This window comes from Saimiri boliviensis, chromosome 8 (assembly GCF_048565385.1).
Source record: "Saimiri boliviensis isolate mSaiBol1 chromosome 8, mSaiBol1.pri, whole genome shotgun sequence".
NCBI lineage: Eukaryota > Metazoa > Chordata > Mammalia > Primates > Cebidae > Saimiri > Saimiri boliviensis.
Genome location: NC_133456.1, coordinates 79,669,467 through 79,689,254, shown reverse-complemented (window position 1 = coordinate 79,689,254; position 19,788 = coordinate 79,669,467). Strand labels below are relative to the sequence as shown.

General features: G+C 38.3%; 1 protein-coding gene across 4 annotated transcripts in view; it reads right to left on the bottom strand.

Annotated features, from left to right (window-relative positions):
• CCDC50 (coiled-coil domain containing 50) overlaps positions 1-18,671 on the bottom strand; it is a 441,292-nt gene extending 422,621 nt beyond the window's left edge. For all 4 annotated transcript variants that reach the window (XR_012518864.1, XR_012518865.1, XM_010337729.3 and 1 more), the window contains exon 1: positions 18,511-18,671. Coding sequence is in view for 2 of the 4 variants with exons in the window: in XM_010337729.3 (XP_010336031.1) it covers positions 18,511-18,559 (49 nt within the window). In the remaining 2 variants the exon portion in view is untranslated. The remainder of the gene's footprint in view (positions 1-18,510) is intronic.
• Positions 18,672-19,788: the final 1,117 nt, after the last annotated feature.

Sequence of the window (19,788 nt, the reverse complement as noted above, 5' to 3'; positions counted from 1 at the left end):
GAGCTACATGTCTATCAATATCAACTCAAACAAAAGTAAATTTCTTCACCCCCAATTTCAGATTTCATATAAGGAAATGTTGCCTAACAGAATCCTAAAATACACAGAAAAGTGGTATAGTCAGGCAGGTGGCCAGTTCTTGGTTTCTTTGGGCCACAATTAAACACATCACTCAACTTACAAAGAAATGATGGCTCTGAGATTTGTAATAGTATGCCAAGATCACCTAGTTAAATGAGTGGCACTTGTAAGATTAGAGCTCAGAATCAAGAAAAATGTGTTTGTTGATACAGATATATATATTTGTTCAGCTAAACAATGCAATGGGGTACTTAGGATGTATGTGGCATGTAAAGCAGAGAAAGCAATACATGCTGAGGTGTTAGCAGGAATTTGAATAATCTGGAGCTAGTCCCCTGAATTCTTGGTTTGAGAAAACTGTCCCATGTCCTCAGAACTCCTCTGTAGTTGCAAACTGCCAAATAATCCAAAGAATTACAAAATGTTAATAAATTAAGTATAAAGTGAATAGAAAAAAAAAAAAAAAAAAAAAAAAAAAACAAACAAACAAAAAAAACCTCTAGGTTGATAACCAAAAAAATAAGAAGGAGAAAAACCTTGAGAAATTCTAGTAACAGACATTTTCAGGGTTAATCATCCTGCAACAAACATTACAGATAGAATACTGCCATTTTCCTAAAAGCTTTATAAACAACACAATAGTATAACTCAGGATCATCTGCAAACTTCTTTCAAATACCTAATCTGCTAAAGTCACCTTCTTGGTTAGAGCACCAAACTGCCAAGAGTATCAAGAAACTGTAACCCTAATATATCGAAGAATAATAACGGTCCTAAATGACAGACTGGGCTTCCTAGTTTCCTCAAATATTTCTAAATTTCAGTCACTGTCATAAAAAGATTCTGATCTATCACTTCATTAAACTTAGAGATACATTATCAGAAAAGGTTTTAATAGTTGTCAAATTCAGCCTTACCTTGTCCAAGCAATCGTCTGGACTCCTCTTAGATATTTCAGCCAGGGGGAAACTCATTTTATTTTAAAACACAGCCCATTTTCAGATAACCAGAGGTAAAGTTGTCTTGAAAAGGACAAAGCCTGCCAACCTATAGTGGTATCCACTGGTCCGAGTTCCAGCCTCAAAGCACTCACATTCTCCAGAGTGTAGAAACTGACACTCTGAATTCTGTTATTTTTATACACCCTATCCATGCAGCATATCATATGGGTTAATGCACAGGTCAAGTCCCAAATGTACTCTCCATGTTATATGCAGAGCCTAGGGCTGATCTTATGCCTCCCTAGTATACCCCTACTATAGTTGAAATATTTGACTTTTCAATTTAAATTTAAAAGGTGCTAGAAAAGATCAACATCAAAATTCTAACATTAATAATATACTATGGGATTACAATGCAGCTTATCTTCCTTTTTAAACACTTGTATATTTTCCAATTTATCTTCCATGAAGGAGAATCTTGTAATTCTTTTCAAAATATTTCATAATAAAGAGACACATGTTTTTATTCTAATGTAAGCATCTCAACAGTGAAGCAAGAAATATTTACTAGGAAAAAAAAATCAGTTGCAATAGCAATTTTATTGATTCATTTTATAGTGCTCCCTTAAAGTTAAAAGACATTTTTTTTAATGGACAACATTAACAAATGTAAAGCGCACATATGATCCCAAGTTTGTCTACAATCTTCCTGAGCACCAATATAAGACGAGAAATATGAAAAGTTGTTCGGTTTTCATTATCAGAATGGAGAAATTATATTAGCTCTTTACTGCAAAGAAATGTTTTATTAGTATCAAAAGTGTAAGTTAAATTCAGTTATCATGTGGTAACTTAAAATAGGGAGCACTAAATTATATAATAGACATCATCATCAGTAGTTTTACAAGAAGGGTAATGGCACAAGTTTTAAATGTGTGCCAACAACACACGCACACTTCAACAAACACATTGCAAAGGATCATTTTAAAAAGCAAAACTACTGATTGAATCCCAACATTTCATTCTCACACAATGTATCAAAGTATGTTCCTGAGTTATTTTTTTTTCTAATCCCCTAAATTCAAAGTTAAATGAAAACCCCAGTAACCTAAACCACTTGTTTGGCAAGTAGATATGTTACAGCTAACCACAGACACACCAGATTGCAGGCATGTGGGTTTTGAAATTGCTGAGATGATATAAGTCCTCACATCAGAAGTACTACTTTAATATCACAGACCATCTACATCATTATTAGCAACCACAGAGTAACTGGGTAACTTACTGGGAAAGAGAAAATGGCTGAGTCAGAATTTCCATCTGACAGGACAAATGATCTGGGGTAAAAGGAACAGTGAAAGAGTAGGGGAAAGGTAGCAAGGCAGAAACAGAGCAATCTTTACTTACATTGGTCAAACTGTTGAACACAGATAAAACCTTCCATAAGGTTTATCTGATTCAGTTTCCATAAATAATTTTTAAAATCCTCACAAACATGAACAACCTCACGAGCTTCCTTTGTTAAAGGCATCCACTGTGTGGATTGGTGCTTTGAATCCAAAACCTTTTTTTGGTGGGAGTAACCAAACAAAAGCTACCCAAGAAAAGTTAAGGCTCAGACCTTGTCTATTCTTAGACGATGCTAATGCAGGTATTAACAAAAAGCACTCAAGTTAAGCTTCCTTTCTTCTCAAGTAACATCCCATAACCTCAAAATGAGCTCAATCAGGAGGTCATTTATTTTGAGTCCCCATCAAATTGATTCCTGATTCTGTCTTTCTATTCCCACCACGCAGTCACTAAGGTTATCTTCAAAACCTCAGGTGATGTGCATTCCTCATAGTCTAATGCTCAATGGAACATACATTATAAATGATATCCTTAAACTGAACCAAAATCAACACGTTCTATCAATCCATCATCATTCTGTCCTCTAGTGTCACAAATAATTTTTTCACACTATATATGGTAGCCACCAATCATATGTAACTAGTATATATAGTTACACATAATATAAATTAAATTTTTCAAATTCAGCTCTCTTCAGTTTCACTAATCATATTGCTAGCGCTGTGTAGCCATATGGGACTGGTGGCTACTACTGAGGACAGTGTAGAGTACAGAACGTTTCCATCATCACAGTTGTTCTATTTGATAGCTTTGCTCTAGATGATAATCACAATGTGACAATATGACAGAACTAATTTAGACAACTGGACCACTCAGTGAACTTGAATTAGACCTCATAGCATTTAAAACCATTGTAACCTTCTGTATGTGCATGTGTGCACACGCATGTGTGCTCGCAAACACACTCGTCATAATTTGCTTTGCCATTATGGACATCCAAGCATCTTGAGTATATTACTGGTCTTGTGTCAGCCACTGATTTATCTTCCAAGTGCCTGTGTATTGACCTTTCTCCTACACTGCTTCTTCCTCAGACCCAACATGATGATAATTTTGCTAACCTCAGTAGGGTGAAAGGTCAAGAGTTATCCGACATTTATTTACCAACTTCTGTGCAGACATACTCACAGACACAAAGTAAACAAATCTCTGCTTAGAAAGGAAAGTGAACCAGGTATTCAACATAGGTAGAGGAGTTCAATTATTGAAATACAACTAGTCCTGAATAAACCCACCAAATCTCTAATACTTTACCAAGCACTTACTGAAGTACCCTGGATTCTAATTAAGAAATGTGAGTATTTATGAATTTCGACTGGCCGTGAAAGTTAAACGAGTCACAACTGAAGAAGCATTCTCCTAAATTTCTTGTCTCCCATACCTTTTTAAAAAAACAATTGCATTTTACATGGCTGCTTTACTTTAGAACAATTCAGGAATATATAAATGTATACAGGAACTAAATAATTACTCTTAAAATCATAAAGATGAGTAAAAAGAAGACACTTCTGTTGTTTTTAAATTGTTCAGCTTATTTTTTAATGGATTCATAAAATTTCATAAACATAAAGAGATGACTTAAAATTATACTTAGAAAAAGACGAAATTCTTAAACAGAAGCTTCTGCAGTATACTGCATGGAACACTGGCTCTTTAAGATATTCAGTGAATATTTATTGCACAAGGAAGCAGTATGGTATAACCAAGATAACTCTTACTTTGATTCCAATCCTAGCTCCATCACTCACCAACTAAATAATCTTAAACTAACATCACTTATGTTTATGCGCCTATAATATGAGAGAAATAATCATCATCATAAGTACAGTCATCCCTGGATATACATACGGGGGATTGGTTCCAGCACCCCCCGCCAGACACCAAAATTGGTGTATACTCATGTCCTGCAGTTGGCCCTGTGGAACTCAGGTATATGAAAAGTCCCTTAGTACATACAGGCTTTGCATCCCACAAACATTGTATTTCTGATCTACATTTGATTGAAAAAAATCCATGTATAAGTGGAGCCACACAGTTGAAGCCCATGTTGTTCAAGGGTCAACTGTACCTGAGCACTGCATGAAATCTATTTCTTTCAAAAGGTACTTAACAAATATTCTCATGGAGATAAGCACACATTGTATGAAAAAAATAGGCCCCTGATACCCATGAGGCATCCTCAAAATGGTAAACACTATTATATAAGCAGTAGTAGACAATTTTTTCCAAAGCAATTTTTCACAAAGCATATCCACATAGTAAGAATTCATTTTATTTTTATTCCATGCATCCCCAAAGAAACTCCAACCTTCTGTTGTTTCACTATTTGAATGGCACTTTTCCTGGCACTTACACAAGCCCTCAAATGGTTTGGCAGCCAGTTCTCTGTTTGCCTTAGCCTAGAAAGAAAAGCCACCCATCTCCTTAAACCTCTGTAGGATAAACTCAGTTATGCCCATTAAAAGCCAAAGATCACTTCCAGCCCAACTTAAGTACAAGTTTACACCAGGGGAAGAAAAACCATTTTGGTTTATTGGCTTCACATGACAAGAGAGCTTCCTTAAAGCACCAGCTACTGCAAGTTCTACTTATCCTTTGAGTCAGATATTTCCACTTTCAACTTCTCCTTTGCAACTAGATACTTTGGCTAGCACTTTCTTTCCTATTAGGATTAGTAAATTCATTTCAATTTTAAATGACTGAGAGCAATATTCAAAATTCCCCAATAACTTTTCTTTTTTTTTTTTATTGTAATTTAGGTTCGCGATACATGTGCAGATCATGCAGGATTGTTGCATAGGTACATACATGGCAAGGTGGTTTGCTGCCTTCATCCCCCTATCACCTATATCTGGTATTTCTCCCCTCATTATTCCTCCCCACCCTCCCCAACCCTGCTGTCCCTCCCCTAGCCCCCCTCAACTGACCGCAGTGTGTGATGCTCCCCTCCCTGTGTCCACGTGTTCTAACTGTTCAACATCCACCTATGAGTGATAACATATGGTGTTTGGTTTTCTGTCCTTGTGTCAGTTTGCTGAGAATGGTGGTTTCCAGATTCATCCATGTCCCAATGAAGGACACGAAGTCATTGTTTTTTACGGCTGCACAGTATTCCATGGTGTATATGTGCCACATTTTCTTTATCCAGCCTATCGATGATGGACATCTGGGCTGGTTCCAGGTCTTTGCTATTGTAAACAGTGCCGCAATGAACATACATGTGCATGTGTCTTTATAATAGAACAATTTAATTCCTTGGGTATATACCCAGTAATGGAATTGCTGGCTCAAATGGTATTTCTATTTCTAGGTCCTTGAGGAATCGCCACACTGTCTTCCACAATGGTTAAACTAATTTACACTCCCACCAACAGTGTAAAGTGTTCCTATAGAGTCACGGGATAAACAAGGTAAAATAAGCTCTTAAAATCTTGCTCCCATAAAGCAAACTGCAACACTTACAGTTCCATTCTGATAAACATTTGTCAGAACTCTATACACACTTCTAGAAATCTTCGATTATAAATTCAAAAGGTAGGAACAGAAAAAAAATGTGCAAATTTTAAAATTTCTGCAAATCCACTGTTATGTCACCACATGCTCACTAACTGGTCAGGTTCATCATCTAGAAATGTGCTTGTCTAAAAGATATCTTGACATCATAGGTACATTCCTAGAACCAAATCAGTTTTACACAATCTAGGGGGATACTTCCACAGAAGATCAGGAGATACCTCCTCCTAATTATAATGAAAGCTTACATTAAAACAGTACTTCTTCCCCTAGAAATACAGTCTATACAGAGTAAGGAGGTGACCAAACAGTAGACCTGAGGAAGCCAGTTGGTGTTTCGAAATACGTCCAGAAAATCCCCACACAGGTAACAGGTGTTACACACAGATTTTAAGCAGTGATTCTGTCAACCACTTTGGCTCTCCATGTAGCTTCACAAGAGTGGGGTAATCTTTTTTTTTTGGAAGAAATTTATATTCACCTCATTGGTATTTAAGTTACATGTGAACACTTGAAAGTTCTCTATTCTCAACAAAGGTTGAAAACAGATAGCACTCTGAGAAGAAAAAACGCAGAAACTTAAGCTGCCAGTCATGCTGAGAATCCAGTGAGTAGGATGCTAAGATTTCAATAATATACAAATAAACAGAGTATATAGAGCAACAACCTGGATCTGTTTCTGGATTTTGCTAAGTGTTCAAGAGGGATTTATGAGAAGAAACATGAACTTTGAGTACCAATCAGGACTCAAAAATTGCTTACTTACAGGCTAAAAGATCTTGGGCAAGTATTTAATTTCTTTGAACCTCAGGTTCCTCATCTGTAAAATAAGGATAAATGTTGTGAGGACTCAATTAGATAACGTATGTGAAGGACCAAAGAAAGCACCTGCTACTCAGTAAGCAGCAGCTCAATAGATAGAGCCTATTACTGGCCTCATCAAAGTTAATAAATTCCTACAATTAGTTATTTTCTATTAGATATTACTTCTAGTGAGGTCCCACTAAGTCACTGATTAGCTTTCTGCTTTATCTAAAAGTAAATCTAAAAGAGAAAATAGCACACATAAAAATTCTGATGGAACCCAATACCATCTAAGAAACTAACTGGATACTCTAATAACAGCAACAAAATGGTAACATCACTTTACTGGAAAGTGTACAAAAATTACCAGGGTCTTATATAACTAAAATTAATCCTTAAACAAGATTGTTGCCTCCAAAAGAGACTACTCTGACTTCAGGCCTTGAGATTCTATATAAATCTGAGAGCTGGAACAACTCATACAACAAAAAGTAAAAGACTTGTTCTTTGTTCTCTACATGATCATAGCTCTTACTCTAGGGTCATTAATTTGGTTACTTCGAATAGCTTGCCCACTGAGCACAAATTATCAGATATTTCACAAGTTTTATGGAACATCTCTTATGCCTGAGGACCTTAATACTGACATCAGTCAGCGACAGCTTCATCTTGAGAGAAATAACAGCCTGATACAGAGCATGAAGGCATATTGCACACATAAAAATTCTGATGGAACCCAATACCATCTAAGAAACTACTTAGAGTGGGCTGATAAGATACGCAGGAAAGAAGCAGGAGACTTAACAGAGAATCAGCATTTCAGTTAAGCCAGGGGTTGGGAAGTAGGATAGAAGTAGGATATATCTGGATAGAGAAGAAGGAAATTCCAGGTAGACAGTTATGGTTAGGGCTCACAGGATCAATGGTCTGGAAGATAGCAAAGTGTAAGTATTTACAGGCCAACTTGAACAGTAACAGCAAAAGAAAATGTATACCCCTGAATTTTACAAAACGTTTCAATATCCAGTTCTTCAGTTAATTCCCAAAGCGCATTGAATATTTTCTCCCATGAAGAGGTAAGGAAATTGGAGCTCAGAGATACTGCTAATAACTGGTAAAGAGGAGATGTAAAACCACATCTTACCAATCTAGGTTCAAAGTACTTCCCTTTACAAATAAGTTACTCAGTTAGTTGAACTTGAATTTTATACTCCAAGCTAGATTTCTATTTGCATAAATTATTTAATGTATTGGTAAATTAAAGCAAAATAATTCTGGGAGGAGCTCAATTACTAAAAAGAAATGCACAGAGTAAAAAGGTAGCCTTTTACACTTCTATTTAAAATGTAAATAATATGGTGGTTTCATTACATACTGTCAAGTAGAAGGATTCATGTGTGTATTTCTTACCTTTCTTCAATTGCGCCAATAGGTTCACCATCTGTTTCCCACATTTTTGGGGAATACATAGTGGAACCTATAATTTGGGAACCAAAAAAAACTATTTAAATAGAATTTTGATAGAGCTCTGTGGGCACAGTGGCTCACACCTGTAATCCCAACACTTTGGGAGGCCAAGGCATGTGGATCAATTGAGTTCAGGAGTTTGAGACCAGCCTAACCAATATGGTTAAACCCAGTCTCTACTAAAATTACAAAAATTAGCCAGGTGTGGTGGCATGCGCCTGTAGTCTCAGCTACTTGGGAGTCTGAGGCAGGAGAACTGCTTGAACTAGGGAGGCAGAGGTTGCAGTGAGGTGAAATTGTGCCACTGCACTCCAGCCTGGGCTACAGAGCAAGACTCCATCTCAAAAAAAAAAAAAAAAAAAAAACACTGTCACTACTAAATACAAATAAATAAAACCCTGATGATTTATACTACATTCTATAGAGCAGTTTACATGTTTCATTTAGTAATCAGTTATGAAATAGAAAAAAAAATTAAGAACCTCAAGACACTCTGTGGGAGACAGGTACTCTTTGGGTTTCAAGACTCAATTAAAATTTTACATTTATGTAGTCAGAAAGTTCTGTAAAAGCGACCTTCCTCAATCATCATATCCAACTTCCTGTGGTATTTCAGCAAAGTCCCCTTCAGTTGGGTGGTCACCAGTATATACCTATTCTACTGAAATTATCAGAATCATCCCTTTTTACTCACAAAGTATCTAGGTTTGGCTTATAAATTTTGTGGTGACCCTGCCTTTAAGCCCCAGTAGTCATTTTACTTTGGGGAGTTTGAGTGGCACTGAAACCAAATTCCTAGAATTCAGGGGTTAGAAGCACAGTAAAACTCTCTAGCCATTGTCTCCACCTACAGTCTGTCCCCTTTAACATACACAAATAGGCAAAAATGATCTCTCAAAAGATTAGCTCTATTGGGTTTCAATGGGGAAACTATTAAAAGAAGACATGATTTGTGGATACACCAAAGACCAATGTGAAATAATGAGATCTGACCAGAGGATGCTGGGAAAACAAACATGTCAACTTAGAATCCAGCAATCACTGACAGAATTGAAAACATTTTCTAGGAAAAGCCTGAAAGTGATCTGTAAATGCAGACACTGAGAGTGAACAGCCCCTTCTAAAACAGTTACTGGCCCAGATATTAAGACAAATTCAAGATGTACAGATGGGAAGAACGAGGACCATTAAGTGGGCCCTATCTTTCTCTTTCTTCTATGTCAGAACTCCCATTTAGACAAAAAGAGTTTTTCATAATATTTGTCTACTCCAATATTCTGTATTTACACAGACCCTCATAATAAAAAAGAAAAATCTAATATTTTCAAAGTATTTGGTGGGAAGGTGCTACTCAAAAATTACTGAAAATAATACTTAAAGTCAATCATAGACCCCTCTATAGTCACTAAACAAAACAGAATTTGTTGCTGATGGGGAAGCAGTGAAAAGGGAAAGATATCCTTATAAGTCATTCATAGTTTTACTATACACAGTTAAAACTCCTCAAGTTAATGGAAAATGACTAAGCCTTTATGACTCATTGGAAAAACAAAAGCCAAAAAAGTCCAGCGGAGACTCCCCTGGTATTTGGTCATTGAGGAGCTGTATCAGGACTGGAAATGCTCATCAGGCAATACTAAAAATTTGGTGATAAAATCAGCCTTGGTACCTCTGATACAAGTGTCTAAGAAGATAAAATGATAACTTCATTCACACAAATATCTGTCGTAAGTTTTAAACAGAGCCAAAAATATAAGCTAAAAAACATAAGCAAACATTTTAAGGTGGCTGAATCTGTTGGATACTCATGAACTTCTCTGCTGAAAGCCCCACAGACCCTTACTTGGAGCTGGCATGTGGCGTACTCTTACTTTACCTAAGATTTCTACCTATATTTGATTTTGGGATCCCCAGAAATTTACTGGGAGTGTATTTTTTTTCTTCTTAAAAAAAGAAAAATGATTTCAGTCTGTACTTTTTAAAGTCAATTCAAAAATTAAATAGGCTGTCCTAAGAGTTCAATCAACAATAATTCCCAGAACCATCACTATCAAAGTTACGATAAAGTGTTTATATCAAAAACTGACCTGTCCAAAAAGGTTAAATAAGAAAGTTTTGTGAAAGTTTCATTGAAAATGGTTCCAAAACAAATCTTTTTTTTTTTTTTAATCTGTATAGTACCAGGTCATAAAAAAATTTAAGCTTTGCAAATCACATGGTCTCTGCTACAACTGCTCATCTCTGTTTCCATAGCACATAAGCAGACAAACACAAGTAAATGAATGTGTATGGCTATGTTCCAATAAAACTTTACTTACAGACACTGAAATTTGAATTTCATATAATTTTCACATCACGAAACATTATTATTTTTGAATCATTAAAAAATGTAAAAACCATCCTGAGATACCTTGCTATATAAAAACAAGTGGCAGAAGTTTGTAAGTCCCTGCAAGAAATTTCAATTACTAGAGAGGATTACTGCCCACTCTTTATCGGATAAATGAACTGTCACTGCAAAAACTTAAGAAATTAGGAGAAGATTCCTGTATTGGGGTGGCCACACAATACACTCATTCTGTATTTTCTGAATGTCATTGCATAAGGCTGAGTACATAGTCTGCATATAAAAACTACAGATTCTTGAAACCATCTCTAAGAGCTTTAGCTAGTATCAAGTAGAGCTGGGAAGGTGTTTACAGTAAATATCCCCGCATCATTCTGATATTAAATTAAGGTTTGTAAAACTGTGGACATGGGCAAACTGTATGTATAACAAGAACTGTTTCCAGAACATGTGAAGAACTTCCAAATTCAATAATAGTCTAATTATTTTAAAATGAACTAAAATTTAAAACAGACATTTCAACAAACAATGTAAGAATGGCAAATCAGCATAAGAAAATGGCACAACCATTAGGGAAATACAAATTAAAGCCACAAAAAGACAGAATTACACACCTGTTCAAATCGTTAAAATAAAAAAAATTAAATGGACCCTGACAATATAAAATGCCACCAAGGATGCAGGAGCAATTGGAGCTTGCATACATTGCTAGTGGGAATGCAAAATGGTACAGCCATTTTGAAAAGTTTGACAATTTTAACATGCACTTGCCAATACATAACCCAGAAAGACAGCCTTATAAGTCATTCATAGTTTTACTATAAACGAAAACTTATGTTCAAACACACACACACACACACACACACACACACACACGTTTACAGTGACTTTACTGACAACCACCAAAGGAAAACAACTCAAATGTTCTTCAATTAGTGAATGAATAAACAGTATGTTTGAGGAGACTCAAAAAACTACTTACTATGTGATCTTATTTATACATTATTTTTGAAAAGGCAAAACTACAGGGGCAGAAAACAATTCAGCGGCTGGTAGGAACATGAAAAGGGGGTTGAGAAGTTTGGAGTTACGAAATGTTCTGTATCTTGACTGTTGTGGTAGTTACAAGACTACATATTTGTCAAAACTCAGAACTATATATTAAAAAGAAGGAATTTTTACTGTATATAAATTATTCTTCACTGAACTTCACTAAAAAGAGAAAGAAAAAGGAAAGAACCACTGACACATAAACAAGACTGGTAATAGGCTGGTTCTGGTTTATTAGAAAGTCTCCTCTGCTTTGTTTTTTGTTTGTTTTCTCAATGGAGGTTAACAACTATCTATGCATACACACTTAACGTATGTGTGTATGTGTGTATGCTTTTTTAATGAAATGATGACAGAAGGAAACAACAACCGTTTTCTGCCTAACAGCCCTTTTAAAAGTATTATCTGAGAACTTCTGTGCTGGTTTTTAAATTCAAACACCTGGAACACTCTAGATTCAAACATCTAAGTAATCCCCAAAGTCTTTCTGAATATAAAAACTAATTATCCTTTGTAGGTCTTATTTAAGATCTAGGTTATCCTAATTTTACATTTTAAATGAGTCACCAGTTAAAAACATTCATCCAAAGGCACTTCCAGTGGCTACCTCTGAAACAACAAATATGGATGTTTTAATGTTTGTTTTTTTCTCCTTTATGGATCAGAGCGATTCATTTCTAAATATGCTCCTGTATTCGGAGAACTGGGATTTCAAGCAGCATTTACTTAAGTTTAGTGGTCTCTACAACTGTTTTCTTTATGAATGGTAAAGTATCACATGCTTTTTGTCATTGAAGCAAAATTTGTTTATCTCAGTAAAAACTGTTGCCGGGCACGGTGGCTCAAGCCTGTAATCCCAGCACTTTGGGAGGCCGAGGCGGGTGGATCACAAGGTCGAGAGATCGAGGCCATCCTGGTCAACATGGTGAAACCCCGTCTCTACTAAAGATACAAAAAATTAGCTGGGCATGGTGGCACGTGCCTGTAATCCCAGCTACTCAGGAGGCTGAGGCAGGAGAATTGCTTGAACCCAGGAGGCGGAGGTTGCGGTGAGCCGAGATCGAGCCATTGCACTCCAGCCTGGGTAACAAGAGCGAAACTCCGTCTCAAAAAAAAAAAAAAAACTGTTATGTCCCTAACAAAAGCCGAGGAAAGATGACGGCCTATGACTTTGACTTTATTTCCCTAATATGTTTAATTGTAGAGTTTCTACTTTTAAATATTATCCCCTTTAGAACGAATGTATCAGAGAAGACAAGCATTTTTGCCTGATATTTAAGGTAGAAAAATCACTGAGGCAAGAGTGTGACTTCCTATAGTTCACTCAGTAATTCATTCTTTGAATCAAAAATAAAAGCTGTAAAAAATTTCTAATTAAACCTATGTTAACTCAGCATCCATATGATACATTACCCTTAAAATAACTATCCTCAGAAAAAGTCTTATCATTCATTATTTTCATTCTACTGTCTTAAACATATGGCATATCACATAAATGAAACACATCAAAAATGAATCTTACACATCTACAGAACAATTTAAAATCAAGAAGGAGAAGGAAGGGGGAAAAGGAAAGGTGAGGAGAGGAGAAGGCAGGTAAAAAGAAAGGAAGGAAAAATAACCTGTGTTACAACTACTCTAGTTATATATAGAGTATATAACTCTAACTCTAGTTCTAACTACTCACAGTTCTAAACTTTTCTAATTCTAGGCCCCAAAGTGCCAATTCCTAGCTACTCAGCCTCAGTGGTTTGATACAACTCACTTGCTCTCCCTGACTCTTGGATTTTCATCTGGAAAATAAGGAAGTTGGCCTAGAACAGATTTTAATTCTTTCTACTCTGAAATCCCTTTTTAAAACACCAATTAACTATGGTTTCCCATGTGTGAGTTGTCCTTTAAGTACCTGTTAGTTTAAAAAAACATGTATTTTACAAGTAACACTTACATGAATTTGAAAATTTCCTTGTTCATTCAAAAAACTATTGCATGTCTATATATGGCAATAAACTATTTTCTTCCCTTTTGTGAAAGCCATTTTTGGTCCACAAATGAATTCAGAGGGTTCTTCCAACAACTCCATGCATTCTATACTGCGGCAAAGATGATGTTCACATACTATGGGAATTTTTTTTTATTGTGGAAATACCCTCAACACAATATGTGGCACACAGCAGATAAAAAATTATTATTTTTTAAAGTCTGTATATCTAAGATTCCTTCTTGCTCCAAAATTGAGTAGTACTACTTTGCACTTAGAAAAAAAATTAAACTTATTACTCAAACAAAAATCAAAACCACAAAACAGCATTTAGAAAATGTTTTTACTAAAACTCTATTCTTAATGAGTATCTCCAAGGCCAGAAGAGAAAGCAACAAATTATTTTAACTTTTCTATGTAATACATATCTATGTTGGATGAATTCTATTTACAAGACACACTTACAAAAAAATGGGAAAAAATTCCAAGTTTTTATAAATTTAATGCTGGTATAAATAAGCAATATGCAGTTTAAAAGGTATTAACTGTCTTTTAAGAGTTTACACTCTGAAAAAGAATACAAAATTATTATGCCGGAGATAAAATTCCTAAATCAACAAAGAATATTAACATATTCATTCACTCATTCATTTATTCACAAATGCAAACATTTATTGAATAGTTGCTGACTATATAAAAGACATTCATCCAGGTGAGGAGGGTAAAGCAAGATAACTAAGAAAAAAACCACCTTACTCAAAAAGATTCAGCCAGGGTCTCATTAAAAAGCAACAACCAAAACAAAAACTATTACGGAATTTTGAAAAACAGGGAAAACAAGTTTGCCCTGTCGCCAGAAATAGGTACATTCTCATGGACACTGCCATCTGTTTAGATGCCTAGTGTGCATGTGATAAGCCTTAAATCTCTTGGACTACTGGGTTAATTGATTGTACCAGATATAATTTTGTATCTTCCCCCTGAAGTTCTGGATTAATGCCATAACGTAATATACCACATTATGCCACCGGAGTGTCCTGAACTGAAAATAAATCAGTGCTTTCTAGGTATGTTTCCTTTTACAGACAGTTCTAAAAATGTATTAAATTGCATCTTTCACAAAAGAAAAAGGATTTGCTCCCAGAATTGCTAGCTACCTTTACGTTAAGTAGCAAGTCACTCCTAGGTAAACTGATTTCTGATGTTAAGCACATACTGCACACAAATACACAGAATTCACCGACTTTCAGACAGCAAAATTTTCCACCTAAACGATATAAGAATAGAACATAAAAAACGAGATTGTAAGAACTGCTATTAAGGAAAGAAAAACAAAGATTAACACTTGGAGAAAATAGGAGGGGTTGAAAGCGTGCATGTCACAGCTAAAAGTGATAAAGCTCTAATGCTTCAGAAATTGCAAGTAAGTTGATAAAACGCCAAAAGGTTTAGAAAGGCTTCGATCAACACCTTGGTTAGAGAGGGGTAAATGGCAAAATTACAGTAAGTGGACAATTTAAATTAATCGGCAATACAGGAACTTGGAGATCAAAAGGAAAGTAAGGCATCTTGACTGCTGGTTCCGAAAAGAAAAATTCAATCAAGAAGGTAAAATTGACCCCCAAAATATGTCAGTTTGTCAACTGATTTAAAGCGTTCATTTTAGAAAATATGTTTTCACATCTGAACTCAAATAAACTTTCAGATTACTGAAACATGCCTATTCCTTTGCCTAACATTCACAAATTGCATTTTGCGTTTCATAGAGCTACTTTAGTTTAAAATGGTTGGAAATTATTTCAAATCTAGAAACTCATATGTATCAGAAGAAACAGTATTATTCCTAAATATTGGCAACAGTGTTTTCCATTACAAAAAGTAGGTAGATGTTCCTACCTACTTTTTCTTTTCTTTTAACCAGAAAAAATTGATGTGTTGACACTTAGTTGACTTAATTCTTTTCACCTACATTTGGACTCAATCATTTCCCTTTGTCTCCCAGTTTAAGAGATTTACCAAAGTATAAATATTACCATAGATATGTGTGTTTTTTCAAAAGGTCTGTCCAAATGATGAATATTTTTGACTTCCTTAAAAACTAAGTAAGCAAGCATTAGATTTCAACCCAGAAAAAAGGATTTTTAAATATCCCCTTAACCCTAATGTCAGCTGCTACCCATGACCTCTACTGAAACGCTGATGACAAAAGGTCACAGGGTGCCCCATCCCCTCCTAAGGAAATAGCAGTGGAAAGGCGCACACATTCACTGCGCTATTATTCTTTTTTTTTTTTTTTTTTTGAGACGGAGTTTCACTCTTGTTACCCAGGCTGGAGTGCAATGGCGCGATCTCGGCTCACAGCAACCTCCGCCTCCTGAGCTCAGGCAATTCTCCTGCCTCAGCCTCCTAAGTATTTGGGATTACAGGCACGCGCCACCACGCCCAGCTAGTTTTTTTGTATTTTTAGTAGAGACGGGGTTTCACCATGTTGACCAGGATGGTCTCGATCTCTTGACCTCGTGACTCGTGATCCACCCGTGCGCTATTATTCTTAATCTCTATTGGAATCTACCCCATGACATCAAATTGAATATAAATTGTAATTGTACATAAATCTACCAAAGGTTTAAATTAAAAAGAGAAGTAGAGGAGACAGATACAGGGATTTTTTTTTAATGCAATTCAAAAATCTGCATCAGATTATTAAACTAATTACTACTACTAACCCTTCTCACATAAAGTTGGAGTTTCAGTATTACCCTAGTCTCAATGCGCATGTTTTACCCTATCGGGGCACCAGCTTCTTTCTCTTTAATTAGGATAAAGACACTGTTAGGGAGTAACTGGACCATAATTAAGAGTTATATTAGGTAAAGATACTTTATTAGACTTGAATACTTCCCAGATCAAAAACTTCACCACCATTAATAGGACATTCCGAGCATAATACATCATTTCCTTTGATAATCTTGGAACCAGAAAAGTCAGCTGTTTACAAACAACGATCGTCTCATCAATTCCTGACCACCTTTAAAGTTAATATTTAATTCTAACTTAACGAAAGAGCCACACCGAATTTCCTTACCAATTTACCTGATTACATAAAAGACATCGCCAGACACCATATTATGCAAAATGAAAGCTAATTTAAATGTATTAAACTCTAGAGTGTGTAAATGGAAAAATTTTCCATTTTTAGATGGAAGGTGTTCGTGGAACTACTTGAGAAATAATATGTTAGAACAAGTCATTCATGTTTTGGTAAGAAATCAGAAGACCTAAGGGTAATATAAATATATATTTATATTTTTTCCAGGTCATTCGCATGAATAGGAGACCGGATAAAATCACAGCACTATATGATCAATACTATACATGCCAGGTTTTGTGTTAACTCCAATTCTCATTTTACTCACCGTGCACCCCCAAAGTGCCACTACACAATGCGCAAGGATCACCCTTTCTCTAAAGACAGACCAACACATACGCACACAAAAGCCGCTCATATCCAAAAGTAAAGGATAACCAGACAATCTCTAAGACGAGAACTTTCAAAGTACTGATCTACTTTTCCTATCATTCAGGCTCTTCAGTCTTGACAGCAGTGAAAACTTATCTACAGGTGAAAGCCCTAAGTGTTCATCAAAGCCATACCAGGAACAGAAAGGCAGAAAAATACTAACCCTGAGATCTCATGCCTAAGCTTTAACAGCCTTCTAGAACAGTAAGACAGAACTAGGCCTATTAGAAATTGTACATGAAATCAGCGCTCACTAGTCACTAATCTCCTAGTGCTTGAAACTCGGGGAAAGCAACCAAACAGTCCCTAATTTTCTTGAGATTTCTGGGCTGGCCTGAGCACCCACAAAACAACTGAGTCAATTAAGTTGGCCAAAATTTTAAAAAAAAAGGCGGTTCCAAAAAAGCAAAAATTATTTTCAATTCCACATCTCCAAGACACCTCAGGCTACAGTATTTAGTTGAAACAAATGACATCCACAACTAAAGCCGACTTTGCAAGCCCTTGGAACTTATGGGCCTGAAGTAGCATTCTGGAACTTCTATGCTTCCTAGGACCTAAGAATAAACAAAGGTAACTCAAGGCATAAGGCGATCCAGCACCTAAGCTCTCAGAAACACACAAACAAACAAAAAACAAAACAAAACGCTAGGTCCTGAGGCACCTCGTGAAGAACAGAGAAGGGAAGTCAAAAGGCTACTTGATGTCAGCTAAAGCCAGGTCAGTACTAATCAATCTCTATTTTCCTGGACATTGGTATAAAGAGCAATGACAAGGTCATCAGTCCCCTGCTCCCTCGCTCACTTTTTTTTTTTTTAAGAAAATGCTTTAGTGCCTTCCCGCCCGCGCAGAGCACAGCCAAGACTAAACTTTTCAACTTTGAGGAAGGTGGGAAAGTCAGCCAGCCAGCCAGCCGCTGGCCTAGGAAAAGTTGGGAGAGAAGGAGGCAGAGTCAGGTTTCAAAACAAAGGCTCCACACGGAGCTAAACGTCAACCCGTCCCCACTTCCCAGCCCCCCAGCCAGCCAGGCTGGGCCTGGGTTTCCAAGCACAGTGAAGTCAGCCTGACCCGGCTCTTCAGCGCTCACTGGGGGCCGTGCCCTGCACGAGAGCATGGGCACAACCACTTGCTGGGGGGTGGACGGGGCGGATGTTGGTCTCCCCCAACCCCCCTACCGGAGAAAAAACAGGCTCGAAAAGCCCGTGACTTGCCCAAGGTCCCACGCTGGAACCTGAATTCAGCTCCCCTCCCTTCCAGGCCAGGCCCACGCAAGGCTGGCGCCGCGCTAGGGCCGCGGGAGCCGACGAGGCAACGCCCCTGCCCCGAGAGAACCTCCGGCGGGGAGAGGGGAGGGTCCCGCGCGCCCGCGCTCCCTCCCTCCCTCCGCCGCCCTTACCTTCCTTGACTCCAGGCAGCTTCGACTGGTCGATGCTGACTTCAGCCATATTGGGCCGGGGTCCCGGTTGCCCCTTTCACGCCGGCGCCGAGCGGGGCCCCGAGCGCAGCAGTAGCGCCCGACGCGGCGCAAAGTCCGGCGGGAAGCGCTCGCAGGCCGGGGAACTGAGCGGGGCGCGCGGGGCGCGCGGGGCGGGCGGGGGCTGGTGACCCAAGCAGCGGGAGGCGGGCCCCGACGCGCCGGGTGGCGGCCCCGCTGCCACCTGCTCCGCGCCCCCAGCCCCAATCGACACCGGCGATCCGGAGCCCGGAAGTGCACCGCGGCCGTCCAGTACGGAGGGAGAGAGGGGACAGAAAGGCCGGCGGGCGGGGGCGGGGGCGCTGCAGGTCTGCAACCGCAACCGCGAGCGGCTGGGAGCGAGGACCGACGCCCGCCGCCGCCTCCCTGCTGCCTCCTTTGTGCTCAGTGACGCGCCTGAGGCTGGGGCCCCGCTGCGCTCCCGCCCCCGGGCCCTGCCTCCCTCCCGAGGGAGGGTCGGGTCTGCAGGCGGGGGCTTTGTATCCTAGAGGCCTCAACCAAGAGGCCACGCGGGTCACCCGAAACAGAACCGTTCCAGTGATTGGTGTCGTCAGCATGAGGTGGTCTGGTTCTGGGATGGAGATGTACACAGGGTGTGGACTGCACGCCCGCCTCTGTCTCAGACACTCTTTTTTGCACCAGAAATTAGAGGAGAGATCATAGATGGCCATAAACAACCCCGAATACAACCTACAAAGAGCAGCTTATAAAATTCCGGGCCAGTTGGGAGTAGAGGGTGTGTTCACAATCAGCTGGGAGAACTGAGTCATTCATTCATCAAAATCGCATGCATGTGTCTAGCAAGCGTGATGTTAGGTACTGGGGGTGATAAAGAGGCGTCAGACTTATCTCTGTTACAGCGCTGCACACATTGGACTATAACTGTGACATTTCTATCTCTCTAAAACAGACAACCTCTCCTGTTTCATCTCCTGGCAACAGAATGCACCCTCCTTTTGGGAAATTGCCTCTTTTTCCCGCTCTTCAAAGGTGAGCCTCTCTCCCAACGTGTGCCCTGTCTGAACCTCAATACTACCACATCACTCTACCCCTTTCCATCACCGACACGGGTTCATCAAAGGGTGGCTGGGTGACCCAAACACGTTAAACAAAATACTTTCCTTGGCTTAGTACATAAGGAGATACACATTCTATTTCCTGTGGAAAAGAAAAGATCTGCCTCTAGTAGATGATGAAGCC